The following is a 2500-nucleotide window of genomic DNA, read 5'->3' as shown; positions in this document are numbered from 1 at the left end:
ATCTTACACTGGTTGTGGAGGTCCTGTGGGCATAGAAGACGGAGAGTCCTCCTCACATTCCCTCATGGACACTACTGTATGGATTGACGGGAAGATTGAGTGCCCCAAATGTGTTGCATTATATATGCAATTTCCAACCAACTTTGCCTTACTTTTAAGCAGTTGAGTCAGGTCATTTTAAATAATCGAATCAAATCCATTTTATTTGTCACGGCAACAGTCCAAAAGGACTTCGTAGGCCAACAATGCACGACACCCCTTAACCCTAAGCTCGCTTAAGGGCACGGAAAAGCGCCCCAGTGGTAATGCCCTATCATTTCATTAGTATTGTTTCATACCGATTTCTACCCTCCATAGGTCCAATGTCTGTTCACCATCGCGGTGCCCATTCGTCTGTGTGTGTGTCTATGCCTGTCTGTCTGTCTGTGTCTATCTCTCTTTCTCTGCGTGTGTCTGTGTCTATCTCTCTTTCTGTGTGTGTGTGTGTGTGTGTGTGTGTGTGTGATTGTGTGCATGTCTGTATATGTCTGTATATGTCTGTGTGTGTGTGTGTGTGTGTGTGTGTGTGATTGTGTGCATGTCTGTATATGTCTGTGTGTGTGTGTGTGTGTGTGTGTGTGTGTGTGTGTGTGTGTGCGCGTGTGTGTGTGCGTGTGCCTGTGTGTGTCCGTGCCTGTGTGTGTGTGCATGTCTGTGTCCCAGTGTGTATCTCTTTGTGCTTTCCATAACCTGCTTCACCCTCTGCGTTGAATCCTCCATACCTGACAGAAGTTGAGGGTGACGCAGCGCCAGCCCTTGAAGACGTAGTACCCCGGGGGGCAGGTCTCCATGCAGGTGTCCCCGTGCTGGAGCCTCCTGCACGCCACACAGCTGCTGGCGTTCCCCGCCTCCGAGCAGCCCCCCAGGCACTGGTCGTGGCAGCACTGGCCCTGCATGGTGCAGGCCCCGTGCTTACAGCTGTCTGAGCACACTGGAGAGGGAGAGAGGGGGTGAGAGAAAGGGGGAGAGAGAGAGAGAGAGAGAGAGAGAGAGAGAGAGAGAGAGAGTTTAATAATTATATCCACATCACTTCAATAATATTAACTACATCTGCGGAAAGTCAATCTGAAAAGAAAAGCGTCTGACCATAACGGACCGCCTGCCAGAGTGTTCGTGTAAAAATAAACAAGCAAAACAAGGACATCCTCAGACAGTCAGTGTTGGTTTTGCTTGGTGTCCAGGTTGCGTCACACTGTGACGTCGGTACCGTTGGCTCGGTGCAATAAGGGGACGGCACTAGATTGGATTTGATGTCCGACGCCGCGGTGATCTTATACACTCAATCCCCTTTGTCAGTAGGCCGATAGAGTCAATAGTGGCTCATGAGATTTCAGCATACAACCTGCGCTGACCTTTGCATTGATGGGCACTTAGTGAAAGGCTGGCTGAGCGAACCAGATGGAAGATGTGCAATCAGACCCCGACAACAACAGCCACCGGCCACCAGACAGACAGCCAAACAGAGGGAATGTTATTATCGGGCAGGATGTCTGTCCTCCTCTGGTCTCACCGGCGAGACTTTAGGTGAAACATATAAAGTCTGACAGCAAGCGAGCTCAACTCGGGGTGAACGTTGGGTTTCACTCTCTTTCACTACATAATTGCTTTGACCAATAAATTTGCTGCAGGCAAGAATCTGTAAGCATGCGATTTGAAACTCGTCCAGCACTCGGACACTTTTCCCGTTGGGAAGACAAGCCAAAACATCCTGTAATGTAAGGACTAAAAGGAAAAAATGCCTGGAATGATTTTAGCTCAACACCGTGGAGAATCCAACGTGTTGATCCGGCAGAGGCTCTGTGCCGTCTCCCCCCTCAGAAGTGCTACTACAGCCTAGTTGAACCATTGGATCACAGATCTATCAACCCCCCCCCAACCAGAGCAGCAATGGGGTCCATCACATCCTACTCTTAAAGCTTTATATCACCCACAGCAGGGACCTTAAGAGGACTAAACGTTGCCTGGGACGGCTCCACTTGTAAGGATGTATGCTGTTAGCATCCCGGTATGACCAACCGAAAACCTGGCGTCCGCTTTGCAATGGTCTAACACATCCATACCGCCAATAGGTCCATATGACGAGGGCGGAGCTTTGTTTGTTAAGGGTCGCAAGGCCAGAGATTGCCGTGTGAATGTAGGCCATCGGAGGCCCCTGTTGGCTCACTCCCCTACAGTCATGGTCATGTTGTCGTGTCATAAGCAGGCGGTGGCATCGTGGCCCTATATGTGCCGTCAGCCCGGTTATCACAAACTAAATGCACACAGGACCGTTCATTGGGGCAAATCATGTCGAGAGATCCGTTTTCATGAATCCTACGCCTAATATTTTATGATTTCCCCCAAATTAGGGCTTCCTTCAACTGCAGCCTTCAGCATAATTGTACAAAGGTAATTATGCAGAGATATAACACTGCTTTAGAAATGGAAATACTTTAATGGATAATTTGAATATTTTATTCCT

General features: G+C 49.0%; 1 protein-coding gene across 1 annotated transcript in view; it reads right to left on the bottom strand.

The window, feature by feature from the left end:
- Window positions 1-2500, bottom strand: part of insrb (insulin receptor b) — an 80296-nt gene that overhangs the window by 30405 nt on the left and 47391 nt on the right. The window contains exons 3-4 of the mRNA XM_079739105.1: window positions 762-970; window positions 1-23 (exon numbers count right to left, since the gene is read on the bottom strand). The exon at window positions 1-23 is cut by the window's left edge and continues 111 nt beyond it. Coding sequence (XP_079595231.1) covers window positions 1-23; window positions 762-970 — 232 coding nt within the window. The remainder of the gene's footprint in view (window positions 24-761; window positions 971-2500) is intronic.

This window comes from Pollachius pollachius (genome assembly GCF_949987615.1).
Source record: "Pollachius pollachius genome assembly, chromosome: 7".
In the NCBI taxonomy this organism is placed as follows: Eukaryota; Metazoa; Chordata; class Actinopteri; order Gadiformes; family Gadidae; genus Pollachius; species Pollachius pollachius.
The sequence above is the reverse complement of the archived record's forward strand: the minus strand, read 5'-3'. Positions and strand labels throughout refer to the sequence as shown.